The sequence below is a fragment of the Panthera pardus genome, unplaced genomic scaffold (assembly GCF_024362965.1).
Source record: "Panthera pardus isolate Hobbes unplaced genomic scaffold, ASM2436296v1 HiC_scaffold_2, whole genome shotgun sequence".
Lineage (NCBI taxonomy): Eukaryota > Metazoa > Chordata > Mammalia > Carnivora > Felidae > Panthera > Panthera pardus.
In genome coordinates, this window is record NW_026526765.1 from 69,326,216 (window position 1) to 69,348,850 (window position 22,635).

Consider the following 22,635-nt stretch of genomic DNA (forward strand, 5'->3'; position numbering starts at 1 on the left):
ATATTGGATCCTGGACAGCCGGTGTTTTAAAATGATTTGGTCCAAAAAGACAATAAGGATTTCTCATCTACATAAACTTTGAAGTTTGCTTTGATTTAACATCTCTTTCTCTAATTTAAGCTAAACTTGCCTGATTAAACATTAAAAAAATAGTTTGAACAAAACCAATTATAGAACCGTATTTCCTCTTCAAAAGGAAGAAAAACAACTCACTTAACACCTGCCATCAATAAACTCTGTATCTGTCACAGTGTCCTTCTCAGTACTGATCAACGAATCAAGCTTAGGAATTGAATTAGCTTTTCTGGATTCTACCTCCCTCAGCTCTAACCACCCATGACTCAAAAGGACAGCTAAATACTAAATGTGCTGATGTGCTTTTATATTTCATATTCTAGTAATTCTGTAGGAAATCCTTTTGCCAAATGCTGAATTGGGGCAACATTTGAAGATGACTACGAATATAAGGTATTTAAGAGGAATGGTTTACCAAAATGAAATTAAACAAGCAGATGAACTCAGAGTAGTTCTCAATGTTGTAATGACACACTTAAGAAATTAGTGATAAATCACTAATATGCTTTTTACCCAATGTTCCAATTTTCATTTCAAGGGTTATTCAGAAGTAGGTTCTAATTCACAATATAAAAACTTATGAAAGAAACTCAAAGAACACCAATGATGAAAGAGGTATTTTATAGAAATAATTAAAAAAAACATTTAACTAAATTTAGAATCTCATGATCTTTCTATAATGATAGTCTCTAAAATTGCTTTGCAAATATTAAATTATTAGCAAAATTTCGTAACTTGGTGAGTAAACTATAACCATAATATTCTTACAAAACATAGTTTTCTGAGATTAGCATTCAGTGGAGTACTTAATTCTTACTAATAATTTACTAATATTCCACACTTACCAAAAACAATTTTAGATTTTTACTTATAATTAAAAAATACACGTACAATAAGATTAATCAAACAGAAAGACAAATAAAATCAAAATAAATAAGTGAAGAAAACCAAACATATAAATCACAGATTATAAAATATTCTATGTGACAGAGCATCCATCAGATCCCTCAGGCAACCAGAATAAAAAAAAGTAAGTGATCATTTAAATGAATCCCAAGGTTTACTACTAGATATACCATATCTTGTGTACATACACATAAGACACATAACAGGAAAGAAATCACAAACATTAAACGTGCCTTTTCCATTTAGCATCTGTCCTCGCGCCCAGGCTCCTGCTCAGAAGGTGTCAACACTGAGAAAGCCAAGGAACCAACCTATACTACCTGGTAGACAGTGGATATTTATTAAATACATGGTACACTACTGACAAATGAACCAATGGATTATCACTCTGAAGATGTACAGCAGCAATCTGCTCTTCAATTCTTTCACCAGATTCGAAATGTCAACTTAACTAGAACCAAGAAAAAAATTCCCTAGAACATCCTATCATTTGACATGTAAATCATCATCATATGTAAAATATTGTGCATGAGAACAAAACCTCAACTTGATAAAGAATGGTGTTTCTTTATTTGGGAAGTAGAGGAACCTGCTAAACTAATAAACAGTATCAAGTGTATCACCTGTAAACTACAGTTCAATTTCATTTCCTTTAGGTTATTAAAACCAAGCACCACTAATCTGGAAGGCCCGTGTTTGATCTTCATTCATCAAGAAGTAAAAAGGAAGGTGATGTCTGGATGTGAAGTAACCAGTAGAGTTAAGATTTCAAGACTTATGAGAAGTTTTTTTAAAAAATCTACTTAAGTATTAAATAGACTCTTTCATCTCTCTGCCCCCAGGTGTCTGGAAACCAGTTGCAAAATCAGTGGAACTGACTGAGTGCAAATATGTTCCTGGGGGGCAATCTTTGAAGTGTCAGATGGGACACAGCCACAGGATTACACAAAATGGCTTTTTTCCCCCTAATAATGCACTTTAAATAGATAGGAGGACCAAAAAAAAGAGGAGCCTCACAAGGCCTTTGGGTGCACTGAGAGTCCCCAACTGAAGCATCTGGCTGCCTTCAAAGAAATTCCCTATCTTTGACCTCCTGAGCTGAGGATACTCTCCCCACCCTTACCTCTTCTTTTTCACTGTACCTTTTGCTACCTTATACTGGATTACTCTCCCATGCCTAACTAACCTAATCCCAGAAAGCAGGGATTCACTGTTCCTCAGGGATTTTCATTGCTGTAGGAACCAGGAAAATGAAACCAGGTTGATTCCTAAACTTGGACACTTAGAAAAAAAAAATTATAAATAGATTTTGCTAGAAGGGAACTATGGCTTCAAGAAGGCTGCCATGATAAAACACTTTTGTATGTGCCACAGTGAGAAGCTCACAATGGAATATTTCATGGCCACAAGGACTCACTCAAGGCAGAGAGACCCAATCTCACCTTCCTCTTCCACACACAATTTTTAAAAAGCAATTTTTTAAAAATAAATAGACTTGACAGTACCTAGTGCAAAGATCTTATTTTATTTAAAAGGCTCTATTGTTGTGCTCTGCAATCACCTGGGGTGATTATGCTGGCACTCTATTTTCATTTTGTTGGCCTGGAGACTTTTAAAAAGTTCCCTGGGTGATTTGGGTGGCTGTGGTTGTTAAGTACTGACCTGCCTCACCCTTGCCCTTTTTAACCCTCCTGTGGAAGGTAGGATGCCTCGCTTCTTCTCAGCAAGCTGCGCTAGCATGGAGTTCCCTGAAACCATCAAACTTATGACTGGCAAAAAAAACTGCACGTAATTATTGTTATATAATCCATGTATTACAATTTGATGAGTTTAAAAATATGTCTACACTTGTGTTACCGTCATGTTACTGAAAAATTTTTTAAGGACGACATGTACAAGAACCTAGGCAGAGTAGGTTTGTGGAAACCTGAAATACTAGGGTCTTAAAACTACGGTTAAAGAATGTTCTGGTTTGTAGAGTTTATGGCTGTCATCATAGTTTAACTGTTTATAATTTCCCATCTCACTCTCGAAAATTTCCTCATTTGCATAATAAATAACATGATGGATCAAAAAAATAAAATAAAAGACTATTTTACTTTTCTGGCATACATGAGTGGTTTACATTAAAACACAAGGTTTTTTTTAATGTTTTTTACTCTTTTTGAGAGAAAAAGACCGAGCACAACTGGAGGAGGGGCAAAGAGAAAGAGAGAGAGAGAGAGAGAGAGAGAGAGAGAGAGGAGAAACAATCTGAAGCAGGATCTAGGCTCTGAGCTGTCAGCACAGAGCCTGACATGGGGCTTGAACCCATGAACCGTGAGATCATGACCTGAGCAGAAGTCAGATGCTTAACCGACTGGGCCACCCAGGCGCCTCTATATTATAACACAATGTTTTAGTTATTTATTTTTTAATTTTTTAAAATGTTTTTATTTATTTTTGAGATAGAGACAGAGCGCAAGCGGGGGAGGGGCAGAGAGAGAGAGACACAGAATCTGAAGCAGCTCCAGGCTCTGAGCTGTCAGCACAGAGCCCGACGCGGGGCTTGAACTCACAGACTGTGAGATCATGACGTGAGCTGAAGTTGGACGCCTAACTGACTGAGCCACCCAGGTGCCCCACACAATGTTTTATTTAAATGCATTATACGGCAATAATTTTTAAGTGAAGAAATTAAGCTTCATAAGCACCCAAATTAGAAGTATAGGTAACTAGATAGAATGAGATGCTTCTATCATTAGAGTAATTTTCTTCTTCTTAAAAAAGTGATTCATTCCTTTGATTTTTATTTAGATAAATATGTTTAAGTATAAATATTCCTAATTAAAATTTTCTATAAGCCAAAAATGTCAGAAAGATTGAAAGAGTGTATTCATCAGAGCTGGGCAGCATTTACTATTATTGAAATTGTTATTAAAGGAACAGATAATTACACTCTTTATGTGTTCCATTTCAATAAATGTGTTTTTGCAGTTGGGTTGCTTTTCTTACTAATTTATACAATAGAGACCAGAAGTTTTATTATCAACAAAAGTATATGAAATCAATCAAACATAGTAGACAGTTTTTATAATAAGGGCAAAGGAGATGGTAATAACAGAGTATTATAGGTTCTCCATTGTACATTGATCACCTATTGTTCATTTTCCATTAAATTTTAACACATAAAAGGCACAAAGCTCTGGCATTTTTAAGTCGCTTGAAATCTGGTTTGAATGAATACCTTGAACATGGATAATGTTGGCTACTGAACCCTTTAGCAATGAGCAGCTGAGTTGCTACTTTGTTCGATGGTGTCTTATGAAATGCACATTTTCATACCTCTTTTGGACATTTCCAGGATGTATTGTTTCTGGGGGGACTCCCCAGGGACAACCAAATCTGCCTCCAGGAAGCCGTTTAAAATCAAACTGGCAGCATATTTTAGGATCAGGTCCGCACGTATGAGGGATGTCATAGCTGTAGAAGGGCATCATGTGGCAAAAAATATCTGTGCCAGATCCCAGATCTAAAATAAAGAGCCAACAGACAAACCTGAATTTATAAATTCTGTTTTCCTATAACTGTTCAAAATGCCAGTACTTTCTACATACGTAATGCAAGTTCGACCCTAATCCACAACCTATTAAACTACCCATACATAAGCTTCCATGACATTTAACAACCACCAGGCTGAAGGAGGAGACTCACACCCCAGTCTCTACCTCCTCTATCTAAATTTAGCAGAGACTCATCATTAACCAGCATCCACTGACCTAGGAAGATACAAACCAAACCAAAGCCAAAGCCAAAGTTGTGACTGGCTCATCCAAAATTATGGCCATGTCCATCCCTGGCTGCCAGCTTCTGCCCACCCACATCAGTAATAGGAGACACTGAGAAAGACCATTAAATTAGCCACAGAAGAAGGGTAAGAAGAGATGAAGAGAATACAAGGAGAAAAGGAAAAGTAGGGAGGCTTATGAGAATACTGGGTAAATTCCTATCGACTTCTTGCTGTGAGGAGAAGGAAGTGCCACCAGAAGAGTTCAGAGAGTCTCCCAGATGCTCACCAATAAAGAGCCAATGGTACTCTTCACCAAGAAGGCAGCACAGGACAAGTAAAAGTAATTTTCAAAACAAAACAAAAAAACAAAAAACCACCAAGAATAAAAATAAAGCAAACAAACAAACAATATATATATATGCGTATATATATGCATATATATACGCATATATATATACATATATATACACATATATATACATATACATATACACATATACACATATATACATATATATGTATATATGTGTATATGTGTATATGTGTATATGTATATATATAGAAAGCAAGCACTAGTTCCTGATGCAGAATTGTTTTTATTTAAAACCTCAATGCCACGAAGTCTTACCACTGCCCTTGAGAGGTCAGAAGCCTACCACCCAGTGAGTGCAGGATTTAACCAGGAGTTAAAAATGGTTATCTTTATAGACTCCTGACCTAGAAGTACCTCCCCGCCTTTACTGAAGTATGGATTTCTACTTTTCAGCAATGGGTATGTACTGCTTTCATAATAAAGACAGTTACAACAAATAAAAAATTAAAAGCAACATGCACATTTTAAAAAATGAAAATACCTGCTTCATTAAGAATCAGAACACACAAAGAAGCTCAACTGAATTCCAACATAATTTTGAAGTAACATCTTCAAATCTATCTGGTGAGCCTACAATACTCCGATTCTATCTCATACTCCATTTAGCTAAAGTAATTACCAGCTCTCTCCCAAATTTCAAAGCTATTATAATCTGTACTTTTCTGTGCTGTAAGTTGTTTCGCTGAATCAGATTCCAGCATGACATCATGGATGCTGGTCACTAATACCTGCTCTCAACACAGAGGCTGTCACAACCTCAGACACTGATGGCACCTTCTCTTCCTTCTTCCTATAGATCGAAGACACACTCCACATCCCACTGCTTCACCTCACCCCATACTATTTAGCAACTCATTTTCACATTGCAGTTTATCTGCTGCATTTGATGTTGTCTTTTATCAAATTAAGACTGTAATTTCCTTATAGGCAAGGGAGTTTTCTGTGTTTTTTCCAAGCATGGTATTAAGTACATAAAAGTACTTAGTAATTTCTTGCTGATTGATATTTATGGACAATTTGAATATAGGCGACCGTTTAAGTAGGGCCTTTTCAAATTAACGATCTTTTTTTTTTTAAATTAATATGCTCCTTTGCACTTGATCCAACTATACAGGATACAACCCCCTACAAGTTCTTGTTTTCCCTCCAGGTTTTTATTTTCCAGAATAAAAAATGATACAGTTAATTTCTTTCCTTACTGAAAAAAACAGCAGTACATATAAGGGAGTTACTGCCTAGATTTACAAATGATTTTTTGAGAACACTCGGGAGAGAGCTAAATTACACAGGAAAGAAAATATGATGTAATACAGTAATTTCTGAACATTGTTTTAGCAACAAAATCCTTTTTGCAGATGGAATCTTAAGGAAAACTCAGCATCAGGATGGCAGTGAATACCAGAGAGGTAAAAGCCTGGGTTTGTGAACTACACAAAGACAGATTCAAACCTCACCTCTGCACCTACTTGCCCTTATGACTTTTGGCAAATGGCTTCACGTTCCTAGCATCCATTCCTTCACCATTTAAAAGGAATTGTAAGAGAACTGAATTTAAAGGATAAAGGTTCAGTGAGAGAGTGGATATAAAGCATACAATACAATGCATGGCCCATAATAAAAACTCAATAAAGAAGAAATAATAAAGTATTCTGAATTAAATGGGTGTTGGGAAAGGCAAAAACATCTTAAGAAGCCTAAATCTTGTCTTCTCCTCAACCCCCCACCCCCAGCCAAGAGCTGCGAAAGTCTGACCTTGGAACACCTGTGCACCCACAGAATACAACGTGAGAACAGCAGTACAGATAACAGGAAGGCTGTTCTAGGAGGGCAGGATTAAGGTTTTAAAAGGCAATTCTTACTAGATGCAGAGACAGGAAAGACAGAAGAAGGAAACAGAGGCTGAACATGAAATAAATGACTGGATATAAGATATAACACATGTTCAACTTTGTATAAAACAGGTTCTTTTTAAAACAGAAAAAAAAAAAGCATTTACAAAAGACTAATTCCTTACATTTATTTACTTCCTTTAGGCGTAAAAAAGAATCCACAATGTTCTATAGATAAATATCTTCACCATTGCTTAAAAGAGTCTTAACACAAAAACTCTGGGGAATAAATTCTAAGAATCTGTGTCTTTAAGCAACCTAATTTTCAAGACTGACACTCTGAATAAAACCTGTAACAGCCTGAGTTCATAACCCTTATGAAATAACATCTAGGTCAAGGGAGACCTTCCACGTTCATCAAACCCTACATACCCCAATTCTGTCTCCAAAAAAATTCCAGCGTTTTATGCAATGCAAAATGTTTTTTAACTGCATAATGAACTCTCTGAATAAGCATGTGAGAAAATCCAGCCCGTTTAAGAAGATAAGCCATTGTTGGGGAATGTCCAAAAGGATCAATAGACCAACCAGACCGAGGTTTCACTCCTGTTGATAAAGAAAATAAGTGTTATTTTTTTAACTGACAATGACATGAAAAGAAGTCACATTACCGTCAGAGCCATCAGAGTTTTGTGGTATTCCAGGTCTGAGGACAAACGATCTGCCCAGCATTCATTCCCCTTTAGCAAACACTCCCAGCAGGGCTCCCAGAGGAAAGGATCCTGGCCCTGTCATGTCCTCCCAGGCAGGGGAATCGCACAGTAGGTTAATCAACGAGCTGAAAGAAGCACTCTGCCATCTTTAATAGGTATTAGCAAGCTACTGCCATGCAGGGAAGCTGGAGAAACAAACAGGACCTAACCCCTGCCCTGCCCTCTAAGACCTCACAGTCTTGTTGTGCTTTGAGTTGGACAACCCAGCAACTTGATGTTACAGAATAAAGAAAAGTACGCTAACTCATTTCAACTTGTACTCCTCAATCCCAAGTTAAGGAATTTGTAGGCCATCTTTCATACTTCACAACAGTTCTGTATCATCTTATTATGCAGTGGCAGAACTGGCCCAAATAACTGTTCCGTATTTCGTTAAATCTTAAGACATTTTGATGCTGGTGCTTTCTCTCCACCTAGAAAGGATCAATGGAATTTTTCACAATTGACTCACATCAATTATAAGAGCTATTGACTAAAGATATACCTCGATTTCTCCAAGGATACAATGTAAAAAATAAACATAATAAATGTAAAGACTGGATTAATGAAATATGATTATTTACCTGGCATTATACAAACCTCATCTTTTATTTATTCAGTACACTCAAAGAAAACTTCTACATACAACCTATATAAATCTACATAAGTAGTATTACCTTGTGCATTTTTTTTTTTTACTCAAACACCAGTTTAGCACCTTCCATAAACCTAAGGGTATGAGAGGTTCTAGGGTTAAAACAGGAGTTAATCCTGATCCTAACAGCACAAAGTATCATGCAAATAGGTATAACACAGAGTAGCAGAAAAGAGAGGAGAGGGAAGAACTCTGGAGAACAATCCTGAAGATGAACAGAGATGAGAAGCTGGCAAAAGAGACTGATAAGAAAAAGTCAGAACTCTCAGAGGGCCAAGAGCATCTGTCAAAACTCAAAGAACTGCCCACATATTTTTGCATTTCACATATGTAATTTACCTCTAAAAATTGTAAAGAAATCCTGAACCCTATTTAGTATTTTTGGGTTTTTTATGGTGGTATGGGTTTAACAAATTCTGGAGCTGCTTTTCATGCATTCTGAGATTGAGCAAATTGAGACAAGGGAGCCAAGTTTCACACTGTTAAGAAAAGCAACTACAGAATATGTAAATGTGGGAGAGCAGGATGTACTTTGTGATCCTGAACTGAAACATGAGGTATCAGTACTAACTTATGGCTTTATAACACACACATGTGTGCGAGCCTGCACAAGAGGGCAAACATGACCTCTTTATAAAAGTTTGGATTTGTTTTATGCTATACTTTTACCTCAATTTGCTCCTTAACTCCTCCTAAAAAAATATGTGCTGTACCAAGGAAAACCTAGCACAGTACTGGCATCCTTTATAGGTCTCTGCCTAGCTCTCACCTCCTTTCATGAAAAAGATTTTGTGCTATTAAAGTAAGATTAAGATTGTCAAAATATATAAAAGTAAAAACTGTTAGGAAAAATAACAGGAAAGCATCATTAAAAAGAATAAGTACACCACTCAATTTCTGGCAAACCTAATAGACTTAAAAATTAGAACCTGAGTAATATGAATAATATAATTAATAAAACTGGATTATTTCAAGTACATTTAGTATTAAAACATAAGACAAGTCAGGGAACAGTTATAAAAATGGGTATTTTGGGCAAAAGACAATCTGAAAAACTCAAACTTAAAAAAAAGTTTCTAATGATATTAGTGTAATAAAGTTCATAAAAGCAGAAATTAACAATAAAAACCTAAACAATTTAAAAAAGCATTCCATGGCCGAATATAAAAATAAAGTATCCAAAATAACATGTTGTTCCAAACTGTTTAGAAAACAAAACAGAACATGAATTTACAAAATGCAGCCAAAGCCCACCAGAAGAAACTTCATATTCTCAAATGTATTCATTACCTAAATTTAAGAGCTAAAACCATAAAATTTCTAAGAAAAAAACTACAGAGTTCATGATCGTGGGTTAGATAATGACTTCTTGGTTATGACATCAAAACACAAGTGACAAAAGAAAAAATAAACTGGACTTCATCAAAATCAAAACTTTTGTGCATCAAAGGACACCTTCATGGGGCACCTGGGTGGCTCAGTCGGTTAAGCAACTGACTTCAGCTCAGGTCATGATCTCACGGTTCGTGAGTTCGCGCCTTGTGTTGGGCTCTGTACGGACAGCTCAGAGCCTGGAGCCTGCTTCAGATTCTGTGTCTCCCTCTCTCTCTGTGCATCGCCCCCCCCCCCCACACACTCACACTCTGTTTCCCTCTCTCTCTTTTAAAAATAAATAAATATTTTAAAAATATTAAGAAAAAATTAAAAAAAAAAGGACATCTTCATGAAACTGAAAACCCACAGAATGGAAAAAAAATATTTGCAAATCATTGTCTGACAAGAAACTTGTATGAAGAATATATAAAGAACACTTACAAGTCAACAATAAAAAGACAAAGAACCCAATTGTAAAAATAGCAAATAATTTGAATAGACAATTTTCCAAACAAGATATACAAACAAACAATACACACGTGAAAAAATGCTTAACATCATAGTCTTTAGGGAAATGCAAATCAAAGCCATAATGAGGTACCATTTCACACTCACTAGCATGGCTAAAATAAAAAAGACAGTAACAAATGCTGCTGCAGATGTGGAGAAATTAGAACCCTCCTACACTGCTGGTGAGAACATAGAAGGGTGCAGTCATTTTGGAAACAATTAGGCAGCTCCTCAAAACGCTTAACACAGCATGCTGCCCAATGACCCAGCACTTCCGTTCCTAGGTATGTATCCCAAAGAAATGAAAACATATGTCCTCACAAAAACTTACACAAGTGTGTATAGCAGCATTATTCACAGCAGCCAAAAGGGGAATAATCTAAATGTCCAGCAACTGAAAAATGGAGAAACAAATGTGGTATTTCCAAACAACACACTATTCAGCTAAAACCCCTGCCACCCCCATTCATTCTTTATTTTTATTTTGGAAGAATTCAAACTTGAGAAAAGGTGTAGGAATCATATGAAGAACTCCGATAAAGTTTCCAACTAGATTTACCAATTATTAACACATAACAAGTTATAGTGAACATCTGATTTTATCAGTGCAGCATCCTCTTCCAGTAGTAACAGGATTCTTCTTTCATGGACGACCCATTCACATGGTTCAGGTGAGGCTTACCCTGCCTTCAACAAACCCCTCCGCCCCATGACCATTTCCAAGAGGTGACTAGGCCTTGGTGATTTCAGCTCCTATACCTCTAGCCACAGAAACTGGCTCAGGGTTATGCACTTAATCCAAAGTGAGCCAATTAGTTAAGCTGTTAAGGAAAACTTCTCCTGGTTCAACTAGGAAGATGAGAGTCCTAGTTGCCTATGGCCATCTTACTCACCATGTGGAGAGAGCCAGGAGAAGATGAAAGCCATGAAAAAATAAACAGAACCAAAAGAGACAGTGCCTAGACAACAAAATTCGAGTCCCCTGGATCCAACCATACCTGAAGTTACCATATATATCTCTGTATTCTCAGTGACAAAACGAATACCTTCTTTTCATTCTTCTTTTGTTTTTCTTAGGCAAGTAAATTAGACTTTTGCCTCTTCTAACTAATAGTTATAACTAATATAAAACTAAAACCCCAGTGGGATATTATTAGAAAAAAAACTACTCTAAAATTAATAAGAATAATACATAAAATAATAGATTACAAAGTAGATGACTGTAAAAGTGACCATATTACATTTATGTAACTTAGCTTATGATCAAATAAACATCATAAATTGATGAGGGATAAAAAATACTGGGAAAACTGGTTATTTAAAAAAAAATAAAATAAAGCCTCATCTCATGTTCCCCCAAATTAACTGCCCAAAGTTGTCCAAATGAAGGAGAAAGACATTAATACATACCTAGATTTTTTTCCAGCCACTGATGTCCTTCAATTAGTTGGTCAATTAAGGCAAAATAATGTGGAGCAGCTTCATCAGGCATAACCCAGCCACCTGTCACAATTTCAAACTGACCGTTTTGTAGCAAACTGGAGAGAAAGTAATATAGGAGTTTACAATAACACACAAGAAAAGTTCAAATAAAAGATTTAAAACAGCATAAACATTAGGGACAGCCCTTAAGTGTAACCAGTATTTATATTAGTTATTAAAAAAAGTTTTTTAAACCAGGGAATAAATTTCAAATTTGTGACCCTGGTGATAAAACATTCTTAGTAAAGTGTCTGTGGTGACACTCCCCCCCCACCACTTCCACCCCAGGCAAAGCCACTGTAGGTCACTTTGGAAGTTCCTTTTCATAAAGTTATAATCTCCCAGACAACTTCAAAGATCCTGACGGAAACACATCTGACTTATTTCTGAATCTTGCAAAGCACCTAGCAAAGCGCTTTACTTGTGGTATATGCCGAATGAGGGTTTATTGAAGGACTGTCATTTTAAGCACTACATTTGTTTCAATACACCTATATTGAAAAAAATCAATATTTATTTTAGTCTTTCTGACACTGGTAAGTTAATCATGCAAACTACACAAAAGTAATAATAATAAAGGTAAAGCTAGTAAATATCACATGATTCTGGGCATATAGAAAACATTATTAAGCACTTTGCTCCAAATTCAGCTAAAATGTTATCTGTATAGTTTATTTTACATTATTGAGTGAAAAGCTGTAACATTACCATTATCCGTCCATTGGGTACTCCTTTGCCATAATGCCATACAAGGTAACTAGATTCCCAGCCCTAGAGCAACTGAATTGTTACAAGATGATAGCTTCCTCCAAGGAAAAAAATGAAACATGACTAAAAATTTGAAGAAGTACCTGAAGAAGTACACAAGTCAAGAATTTAAGCAAACACCTTAAATGTCACAGACTTGTCAGTCTACAGCACGATGGTTTGAAAAATAGTGTAAAATTTCAGAAAAAAGCAGCAGCTTTAATAAGCATACACATCACTGGATACCTACCACTAACAGTCAAGTACCAAGCCAAATTTAGTTGAAGCAGACCAGACATAAAAGATTAACATTTTCCTATAAAGCCTATAACAGAATCCACAGCATTAACACAACATCTGATTTATTCAAACATATGCGTAATCGTATAATCAGTGACAGAGTGGATAATGGACACACTTTTTAAAACGGAATGAATGGGGGCGCCTTGGTGGCTCAGTCGATTAAGTGTCCAACTACAGCTCAGGCGGTGATCTCACAGCTCATGAATTCAAGCCCCACATCAGGCTCTCTGCTGTCAGTAAGGAGCCTGCTTCAGATCCTCTGTCTCCCTCTCTCTCTGCACCTCCCCACTCAAGCTCTCTGTCAAAAATAAGTATTTTTTAAAAATCATAAAATAATTAGAATGAATGAATAATTCCTTGCATAAAGGTTAATCTGTATTGCCATGGGAATCACCAACTAACAATTCACATAGAGACTGTGACAGCTCATTAAGAGTGTCTAAAAAAAAACCAAATGTCCAGTCAAACCTCGGATTCTCATAGGCCCAAATCAAGAACTTATGGTACAGAAGCTGGAAATTTAAAAAAAAAAAAAAAAAAAAAAAAAAAAAAAAAAGCATTTCTTTATGAATACAACTAAATCCAAGGCTCTTCGGACCTGCTTTTACTGTCAAACTACTTCCAGTCAGTTCTCTTTCTTATCTTCCTGGCGACTGCCCGATTTAGCCACACTCTGGAGGCTCTGGCCCAGACCCAGACTCTTACATCTTATGGCCAGTACTTGGAAGCCTGAGATGTCTGGACAGATTTGGGATTTAATCTCTGGCCATCAAATATAGAAGTGTGACTCCTTATCTCAGTATTCCAGTAAACAGATCTTCTGGAAAATTTCAGAAATAAATTGGCCAAACAAAGTCTTTGCTGCTTCTGAACAGAGAAGAGAAATTACAGATTAAAAAAACTAAAAGTTAAAATGAAAAAAAAAAAAAATCACTCCAATGATGTAATTTTTCATCTATATCAGTTTTATTTTGCTACGTAATTCCTGTCCCATAGGCATGAATGGGCTCCAAGAAACAGCAAACTGAGCAAAGAATCACACCTACTATATACAGCAAGTAGTTTCTCAGGTCTCTTTGTAAACAATCTATCTCTTTCCCCTCCCCATGATGCCCAGATGCTACTATGATCATGCATTAATCATGTATGAAAGGTAACACAACAGTTACTTTTTTTTTTTTAATGTTTATTTTTGAGAGAGAGACACAGAGCATGAGCAGGGGAGGGGCAGAGAGAGGAGGAGACACAGAATTTGAAGCAGGCTCCAAGCTCTGAGAGGTCAGCACAGAGCCTGATGTGGGGCTTGAACCCACGAACCATGAGATCATGACCTGAGCCAAGTCAGACACTTAACCGACTGAGCCTCCCAGGCACCCCTGAACACAACGGTTACCTTAAGGACTGTCTTGTCACTTCATTCTGGGAAGGCATGGAAAGCCTCCCATGCATTAAAATGTTTTCCAGAATATTCTCACCTACTTATTTTCTTCTCTCCTATTTTTCCCAACCTGACTGGTCCCAGTGGTCCTCATGTCTCTGTTCAAATAAAACCTACCCAAAGAAGTCAGCCTGAGCACCTAATCTAAAAATACTCCCACCATACCACCACACTCCATCACACACCAGAATTACCTTGTTCATTTCCATGTCTTCTCTCTCTCCCTCCTCAGCCCCACCCACCATCAGAACACAACATAGGCTCCCAGAGAGCATGAACCAGGATATGCTGTTTTGTTCACTTTTCCACGCCCAGCCCTGAGAAGCATGTTTGGCACATAAATAGGCACTCTGATAGTTGTGAGATGTAAGAGGGATGTGTAACGAGATTCTCAGCTCAGCTTTTTACAGAGAGTTTTACATTATATGAAGCTCGGAGACATACACAAAATAAACCGGTCAGCACAGGGCCAGGTGGAAAGGAGTCTCGGAATAATATGAGGTATGAGGTGGTACAACCTAGAAAGTGGTAGGAAATATGGAAGAGGAGAGAGACAGGAGGCGTTTTCATGAAAAATCAGTGGGAATTAAGAAATCAGGGGTGATAGAAGAAAGGATTACAGCCCACATGGCTTGGGACTGTTAATTCCTGGTGTCTAATGGTGGGGCAGTGTTAAACACACAGTGCAGTTGAGAAGAGAGGTCACTTTGTGATCATAAACGTAAATTTGGATAAGGCTGTTTGATATGACAGTGAGACATCTAAAAGGAGCTAACTGTAAAAGAAAAGTTAAGGAAAAGAGGCCGATATAAAAATTAAGCTTGAGGGGATTAAAACAAAGAGGAAACAGAGAAGGATAGGAAGTCAGGAGAAACAATCAAAAGGAGAGTCAAGGACCAAACAGAAGGGGGAAAAAAAAGAGAGGCAATAAGAAATGTTAAAGATAAAAAGAATCTGAAACATTCTAGAAAACAGTGATGAAGTAAAACCTGCCATTCTACTTGATAAAAGCCATTTTTATAGTTAAAAAGCTATCATGTAACTGTGGCTTACTCAAAAATAGACACTTTGGTGGGTCAGACTATAAAGCTATGAAATCTATTTTTACGGTATTTATACCATTGGGACGACTGTGGCTCAGTCAGTTAAGCGTCCCATTCTTGACTTTGGTGCAGGTCATGATCTCATGATTCAGTTTGTGAGATCAAGCTCCGCGTCAGGCTCTGTGCTGAGTGTGCAGCCTGCTTGGGATCTTCTCTCTCCCTCCACCTCTCCCCTGCTCATACTCGCACTCTCTCTCACTCTCAAAATAAATAAACATTAAAAAAATAAAATATTTATACTATTAAAATAGCAGATTAAATAAGTGGAAAAGAATGGGACATAGTTTTATTTATAAAAATTTAAATCGTGTGGCTAGAACCCACAAACCAAGAGATCATGACCTGAGCCAAAACCAAGAGTTGATGCTTAACCGACTGAGCCACACAGCCCCCCCCCCACCAATGTATATAAGCAATAACAGGAAAATAACAGGAAAGCTATGTTAGCCTACAAAAAAGTGCCATATTTAAAACTGCCACTGTTAGCAACACAATGCAAATAAAATTAAGATGGACCGCAACTGTACATTTGAGACTTTAATAATTTTTTTAATCACATAACAGGAAATACCTATAACTACAGAAAAAGTTACTTAGAAAAAATACAGGTGCTTCCAATTTCCATGTACTCCATATTCAACAAGCATCACCTGAGCTATTTCTCTGCACTAGGAGAATACAAAATCAAAAAAGACATGCTCCCTCCATAGGATCTATTGCTTAGTTTCTGCCAAGAAACTGGCTTTTGGCAAGTTTTTTACGTGTACAATTTTTCCTCATACTTCCTAATAAACATGAGATCTAGAAGCAAAAGTGAAAAGACAGGAAAAGGGAAGGAAAGAAAATATATATGCACAGCAAATCTAGAAAACAGGAAACCAGGCACTAACTTTCAAAATTAACTTTCAAAATCAAAACACTCCTGTTTCACTCTTTTAAATGGCTGACTTGTAACTACTGGTAACGGCATCACACATTTCTATGTTTCTATCATTTCAATGCTTAGGAATTTGGTATAAAAAGCTTAGCTAAATAACTGATCAAAATTAGGCTCACTTTGCCTAAGATGTAGAATTTAACTTAAGAATGTACTTGCCAAGCACATGAAGCTGCAAATAATTTTCTCTGAGTGTCACTTTTTCCCTATGTAGACATATCACACATTTGGAATTTGGTCACACACAGAAGGATAGACTCAAAGAGCTTTTTTCCCTAATGGGGAAATTGTTACAGATAACTTAGTAGTAAAAAATGCATCATTTAGCAAGCTTCAAAGAATCACAAATTAATTTCACATGAGAAAACGAGTTGAATTTGTAATCATACATCTGGGGAAATATGAAATAATACAAGATGATGTACAGGGATTCATTCTTAAATAAAAATTTAGTTAACTGGAAAATTCAAAAAGATGGAGGCTCCCGATGAATCAATTAATACCCTAAAAACATTTGCTTATCATTTGCTTGATTCGTATGCCTTTCATGGGAAGTACCTAATAAGAAAAGTAAAATCTGTTTTAAGATTCCTCATATAGGAATAATTGGGGAAATTCGTCATATACTTGTCAATATTGTTGATGCCTGTCTTTAAAGATTTAGTACACGAGGCACAAATGGCTAATGAGTTATCTCCCATCATTTCTTCCTCACTTCATTCCAGCCATACTCCTTCTTTTAGTTCACTGTCCGTGCAATCTTTCTTCCTGGAATAATACCACCTCCCCCCAGAAACCATCTACCTCACTGGCTCTTACAGATCCACTGGGAGCCCGTTGTAGCCACCATATCCCATCCCACCTAAATTGTTATCTTTCATGAAAACCCTAAAATTTCTTTCATAGCATTTATCACAAAACCTAATTACACACTGTCTGTTTACTGTCTTTCTCCCTCAACAGACTGTAGGCTGCATGAAGGCAGGAGTCTCCTCCGGTTTGGTCAATATTTACTACTCAGGGTTCCTTTTAGAAAAGGGTACCAAGACCTCATAAGACAAGTGAACAAAGAATGTGAAGCATTTATTTCAGAAATTCTTGTCTTCCCAAACTGAAAAGAAATTTAGTCTCACTCAGAAGGAAGTGCAAATTACAACTTCAATGAGATGCCACGTTTACTCATCACACTGGAAACATCAAAATGTTGTGTGTGACGTCACACTATGACATCAAGGATGTATGGACACAGGTATTGTCACATATTGCTGGCAATAACTATCAAATTTTAAAATGCATATATACTTCTGTACATATTCATTAAAAAAGTCAAGAAGTATTTTAAAGTATAAAAATAAACAAAAGCATTATGTACACTACATATGAAGATACATTCCATGCATTCACAAAAGACCAGAAATAAAACTACATGGGCATCCATTGCAAAGAGTTAAATAAATTAAGGTCCACTGATAATATAGATTTTTATACCATCTTTAAAAAAGGAGCTCTTCAGAAGCACCTAGGTGGCTCAGTCAGTTAAGCATCTGACTTTATCTCAGGTCATGATCTCGCAGTTCATGAGTTTAAGCTCCACGATGGGCTCTGTGCTGACAGCTCAGAGCCTGGATCCTGCTTCGGATTCTGTGTCTCCCTCTCTCTCTGCTTCTCCCCCAGTTACATTCTGTCTCTCTCTCTCAGAAATAAACATTAAGAAAAATTTTTAATAAACAAACATAAAAAAAGAGGGGGGAGGGTGGGCTCTTCTCTCCTGGAAGGTTCTCCAAGATATTAAGGTTAAAAAGCATGGTACATACACAAAAATAAACTCAAAATGGATGAAAGACCTAAATGTGAGACAGGAAATCATCAAAATCCTACAGAAGAAAGCAGGCAACAACCTCTTTGACCTCAACCGCAGCAATTTCTTACTCGACACATCTCCAAAGGCAAGAGAATTAAAAGCAAAAGTGAACTACTGGGGCCTCATCAAGATAAAAAGTTTCTTCACTGCAAAGGAAACAAACAACAAAACTGAAAGGCAACCAACGGAATGGGAAAAGATATTTGCAAATGACATATCGGATAAAGGGCTAGTATCCAAAATCTATAAGGAACTTACCAAACTCAACACCCAAAAAACAAATAACCCAGTGAAGAAATGGGCAGAAGACATAAATAGACATTTTTCCAAAGAAGACATCCAGATGGCCAACAGATACATAAAAAGATGCTCGACATCACTCATCATTAGGGAAATATAAATCAAAGCCAAACTGAGATACCACCTCATACCAGTCAGAGAAGTTAAAATGAACAAATCAGGGGACTATAGATGCTGGCAAGGATGTGGAGAAATGGGAACCCTCTTGCACTGTTGGGAATACAAACTGATGCAGCTACTCTGGAAAACAGTGTGGAGGTTCCTCAAAAAATTAAAAATAGATCTACCCTATGACCCAGCAATAGCATTGCTAGGAATTTACCCAAGGGGGATACAGGAGTGCTGATGCACAGGGGCACTTGTACCCCAATGTTTACAGCAGCACTTTCAACAATAGCCAAATTATGGAAAGAGCCTAAAAGTCCATCAACTGATGAATAGATAAAGAAGACGTGGTTTATGCATAAAATGGAATACTGCTTGGCAATGAGAAAGAATGAAATCATGCCATTTGCACCAGTGTGGATGGAACTGGAAGGTATCATTATGCTAAGTGAAATAAGTCAGAGAAGGACAGATTTCATATGTTTTCACTCATATGTGGATCTTGAGAAACTCAACAGAAGACCATCAGGAAAGAGGAAGGGGAAAATAGTTACAAACAGAGAGGGAGGGAGGCAAACCACAAGAGACTCCTAAATACAGAGAACAAACTGAGGGTTGATGCGGGGCGGGGGAGAGGGAAAATGGGTGCTGGGCATTGAGGAGGGCACTTGTTGAGATGAGCACCAGGTGTTGTTTGTAAGCCAATCTGACAATAAATTATATTCATAATTTTTTTTTTAAAAAGCATGGTACAATACACATTAGTATGGAAATTAAAAATAGAAACAAAACAAATAAAAAAAAACCCACAGCAAATAGATTCTGATGAGGATGCAAAGTAACTGGAAACCTTGTACATTATGGGTAGCAGTGTAAAATGGTGCAATTGCTGTGGGAAACAACATGGGGGTCCTGCATGTCCTATTTAAACATAGGATTACTACATGATCCAGTAATTCCACTGCTGGACAGATACACAAAAGAATTAAAAGCAGGGACCTGAACAGATATTTGTATACCTATGCTCATAGCAGTATTATTCACAAGAGCCAAAAGGTAGAAATAACCCAGGGGTGCCTGGGTGGCTCAGTCAGTTAAGCATCTGACTCTTAGTGGCTCAGGTCATGATCTCATGGTTCCTAAGTTCCAGCCCCGCGCTGGGCTCTGTGCTATTAGTGCAGAGCCTGCTTGGGATTCACTCTATCCCTCTCTCTCTCTCAAAACAAGATAAACTTAAAAAAAGAAAAAAGAACAGAAAGAAACTACCCAAATGTCCTTTGATGGATGAATAGATAAACAAAATGTGGTAAATCATGCAATGAATTATCCTGATTCAGCCTTAAAAAGGAAGGGAATTCTGACACATTTCAATATGGGTGAACCTTGAAGACTTTATGCAGAGTGAAGCAAAGCCAGACACAATGAGACACATACTATATGATTCCACTTATGAGGTACCTGAAGTAGGCAAACTTCTCGAAACAGAAATAGAATGGTGATTGCCAGGGGCTGAGGTGAAGGTGAATGGCAAGTTCTTAACAGGTACGCAGTTACAGTTTGAGATGATGAAAAAGTTCTAGAGACAGAGGAAAGTTATGGCTGCACAGCAATGTGAATGGACCTAATGCTACCAAATGGTACACATAAAATCACTAAAGTGGTAAATTTTATGTTATGAATATTTTACCACAATTTAAAAAAAAACTCCTAAAAAAATCGGTACAATGTGCACAGCATGCTGCCATTTGCATAATACACATGCATATGTCTTTGTACATATGTATATATTACATATATTTTCCTGTATATCTAGAAAATAAGTTTGTTCACAGCAGCTGTGTCCCGTGGGAAGAACTAGATGACATGGAGACAGGGGTGGTTTATCTCTTACCCTTCACTATGTACCCTGCATATACTTGGACTTACATTAAAACATTAATGAAAAATTTTTCTAAACTATAAATGTGATACTCTGATTTCTCCTAAGCATTGAAAACTAACACAGCCATAGCATAAGATGGTCATAAAATTTTATTTAAGACTATTTCCCATATTAGATGGCTCAATTAATCATTTCTGTAAAGTTTTAATAAGAGGATGTTCTGTATGCAAACTGGTGTAGCCACTGTGGAAAATAGTATGGAAGTTCCTGAAAAAATTAAAAATAGAACTACCCTATGACCCAGCAATTACACGACTAAGTATTTTTACCCAAAGGATACAAAAATACTAATCCGAAGGGATACATGCACCCCGATGTTTATAGCAGCATTATCAACAATAGCCATTTATGGGAAAAGCCCAAATGTCCATAGACTGGTAAGTGGATAAAGAAGAAGTGGTATAAAAAGAATGAAATCTTGCCATTTGCAACAACGTGGATAGAGCTAGAGAGTATCATTCTAAGTGAAATTAGTCACAGAAAGACAAATAGTGTATGATTTCACTCATATGTGGAATTTAAGAAACAAAACAAATACTCATAGAAGGAAAAAAGAGAGAGACAAACCAAGAAACAGATTCTTGGGTGTAGAGAACAAACTGATGGTTACCAGAGAGAAGATGGGTGAGGGATTACGTTAATTAGTTGATGGGAATTAAGCACTTGTGATGAGCACTGGGTGTTGTATGTAAGTGTTGAATCACTAAATTGTACACATAAAACTAATATTACACTGTGTGTTAGCTGCTGGAATTTAAATAAAAACTTAAAAAAATGAAAAGAAAAGAGGCTATCCTTTAAATATTTCACTGTATAGTAAATATTACTTCATGTTCTCATTCTCCAAAATAAAATAAATGTTCATTCAAAATGAATCAGAAAATACATAAGAGGTTAAGGAATAGAATTTAAAAATCTAAGTATCTTGCTATAAATGCATAAGGGGTCATGGTAGAGTTTTTAACCAACTTATTTTACTTAATACTATACCATGAGCAACCTATCTTTCCATATTAATAAATAGACCTATCATTATTTTAGGGCTGCAATGTATTTTCTAAAAGACTTTTAATTGAGACAACAACACACAATATACATGTGTTTAGTCTGATCAGCTTTGACAACTGTTTACATCCCTGTAATCACCAAAACAAGATATGGACTATTTCCATTAACTCAGAGAGTTCCTTCATGCCTCTTTCCAATCGTTTCCTACCTCAAGTGCCCCCAAAGAGAAAGACATTCTTCTTACTTCATGATTTCCATCATAATAGATAAGCTGAGCTACTCTTACACTTCATAAAATAAAATCATACACTATTTACTCTTCTGCATCAGGCTTTTTTTTTTTTTTTTTGCTTTATACGTTCTTTAGAACGTATTACATATTAATATGTTTTTATTTAGAACGTATTTACATATTACTATGCATCTCAGTAATTCATTATTTTTCATCGTTGAGGAGTATTCCATTGCACAAATATGCCACAAGTTTTTCATCTATTATCTTGTTGATGGGCATTTGAAATGTTTCCAGTTTGAAGTTACTAGGAAAACTTCCCTATGAAAATGTGTGAACAAGTCTTTTTGTGAACATGTTTTCATTTCTCTTAGATAAATTCCTAGGAGGGGGCTCCTAGGCCACATGATGTATGTTTAACTCTGGAAAACTCTAGTGGCTTTCAGAGAGCAGTTGTACCATTTTACATTCCCACTGGCAATAGGGCAGTTCCAACTGCTGCACCTTCTTCGTCAACTCTTGGTGTTGGCAGTCTTTTTGATTTTAGCCATTCTAAAAGGTTGGGGACAGAATCTTAGAGTAGTTATAATTTGCATCTCCCTGATGACCGTACATTACCCAGCCCAAGTACACACACTTTCCTCCACACTGCTGCAGCCTCAGACACTGTGTCCAGGTGTTTGAACATGCCAAGCTCTTACTAATCCTTGGCCCATAATCACAATTCTCTTCTCATACCCTGGAATTCCTTCCCCACCCTCTGCCACCTCCTACATACCCGGCTAATTCTAACCGCCTTTCAGGTTTCAGCTTGAATACCACCACCTGCTTCAGGAAGTCTTCCAAGACCCCCTTCACGCATCCATAGAAGGAAAACACTTGATTGTGATACTGCATTTAATTATATGTCTTCCCTGCTCTGCCTTGAAGGATG

At 36.9% G+C, this 22,635-nt stretch overlaps 1 protein-coding gene across 1 annotated transcript in view; it reads right to left on the minus strand.

Annotated features, from left to right (window-relative positions):
• Window positions 1-22,635, minus strand: part of MAN2A1 (mannosidase alpha class 2A member 1) — a 165,861-nt gene that overhangs the window by 95,023 nt on the left and 48,203 nt on the right. Inside the window, exons 5-7 of the mRNA XM_019450524.2 lie at window positions 11,654-11,781; window positions 7,385-7,558; window positions 4,306-4,492 (exon numbers count right to left, since the gene is read on the minus strand). Coding sequence (XP_019306069.2) covers window positions 4,306-4,492; window positions 7,385-7,558; window positions 11,654-11,781 — 489 coding nt within the window. The remainder of the gene's footprint in view (window positions 1-4,305; window positions 4,493-7,384; window positions 7,559-11,653; window positions 11,782-22,635) is intronic.